General features: G+C 39.3%; 1 protein-coding gene across 1 annotated transcript; it reads right to left on the minus strand.

Annotated features, from left to right (window-relative positions):
* Positions 1-395: 395 nt before the first annotated feature.
* On the minus strand, positions 396-1,322 carry LOC101833810 (olfactory receptor 8J3-like). Its single transcript, XM_013120545.1, has one exon. The coding sequence runs from the start codon at positions 1,320-1,322 to the stop codon at positions 396-398; it is 927 nt and encodes a 308-aa protein (XP_012975999.1).
* Between the last annotated feature and the right edge of the window lie 246 nt (positions 1,323-1,568).

Raw genomic sequence — 1,568 nt, forward strand, 5'->3', positions numbered from 1 at the left:
AGGAAGAAGGGAGTGAAATTGACTTCATGTGGGAGATGATCCAGTAGGAGTTGCTAGAAAGAGTAAGAGTACGTAGAATCTAAATGTAATGCGAATTTTTAAGGAATAAATAAAAAAAACCAGTATCTTTGTTTTGTTGGAAACATTTCTTCCAACTCACTAGATTACTGATGGGCATTTATCACATGTATGTGTGTAGGTTGTTATTATAATCAGAAGAGCTTCTATTTATTTTGTATCTCAGTTCTGCTTTAATCCTTGATCCTTTTGTTGCCCAGGATTGAATTCAAACATGTAACTTAGCCATCTAACTTTTTATTACAGAGTACTGAGTGATCATAGCCATGTCTTTATTAACCAAAAGTGTCTTACAGTTACATTGATTTGAAAGAATTTCATGAGTTTGTCACAAATCTCTGTAAAGCAGCCTTCACATCCTTGTTCCGTAGGCTGTAGATCATGGGGTTCAGCATTGGGATCACCAGTGTATAAAATATAGAGGCCATCTTATCAGTATCTAGTGAGTGGTTAGTTTGAGGCTGCAGATACATAAATAACAGTGTCCCATAGAAAACTGTGACAGCCATCATATGTGAAGCACAGGTGGAAAAGGCTTTTTTCCTTCCTTCTGATGACCGGATCCTTAAGATAGACAACACAATGTTGAAATAAGATACCAGCACTATACTCATGGAAAAAAACAAGTTTGTAGCTGCAGATATAAAGACTACAGTTTCTGGAAGGTAGGTGTCAGAACAGGACAGTGCTAACAGAGGAACATTATCACAGTAAAAATGGTTGATTTTATTGGAGGAACAGTAAGACACAGAGAACACGCAAGATGAAACAACAATGGCTGTACAAAAGCCATAGAAGTACGTGAGAGATACCAGCAGAAGGCAGACATGCCGAGACACCATCACCATGTAGAGCAGGGGGTTGCAGATGGCCACATAGCGGTCATAGGCCATCACAGCCAGCATGAAGATCTCTGCTACAATAAACACCAGGAATCCTCCCAGCTGGGTGGCACATTCATAGTATAAGGTGGTTTTCTTAGTGACTAAGAAGTTGATCAACATTTTAGGTGCAATGACAGTAGAGTTGCCAAAGTTGATGACAGCCAGGTGTCTAAGGAAGAAGTACATGGGAGTTTGAAGTCGTGAGTCCACAATGGTGAGGGTGATGATACCCAGGTTTCCTGCTGCTGTCAGCATGTAGATGATCAGGAAGACAAAGAAAAGTGGTATCTGCAGTTCTGGACTATCTGAAACACCCACAAGAATGAACTCAGTGACATGAGTTATATTTCTAGGAGCCATGTAAATGCCATGAATTCATCTGTTTGGAGAAGGAAACAATTGCACAAAAGTGAAAGAAGCATTTTCTATAATGGACATTAGATAGGAGGGTTCTGCTGTGAGAATTTTCTTGAATTTTTAGTGTGTTGCAATTCACTTATAAAGCTCAAGGCTTGCCACCTGTACTTTGCTGCAGTGATGTAAATGAAAACAAGAATAATGAATTAAACAGATGGTGCTGCATCAGGTAAGGTTTGTAGAGTTCTT

The sequence above is a fragment of the Mesocricetus auratus genome, unplaced genomic scaffold (genome assembly GCF_017639785.1).
Source record: "Mesocricetus auratus isolate SY011 unplaced genomic scaffold, BCM_Maur_2.0 Super-Scaffold_100004, whole genome shotgun sequence".
NCBI lineage: Eukaryota > Metazoa > Chordata > Mammalia > Rodentia > Cricetidae > Mesocricetus > Mesocricetus auratus.

Bases quoted from the DNA above. Each gene is read 5' to 3' on its own strand.
- LOC101833810 (XM_013120545.1), bottom strand. From the start codon at position 1,322: ATGGCTCCTAGAAATATAACTCATGTCACTGAGTTCATTCTTGTGGGT.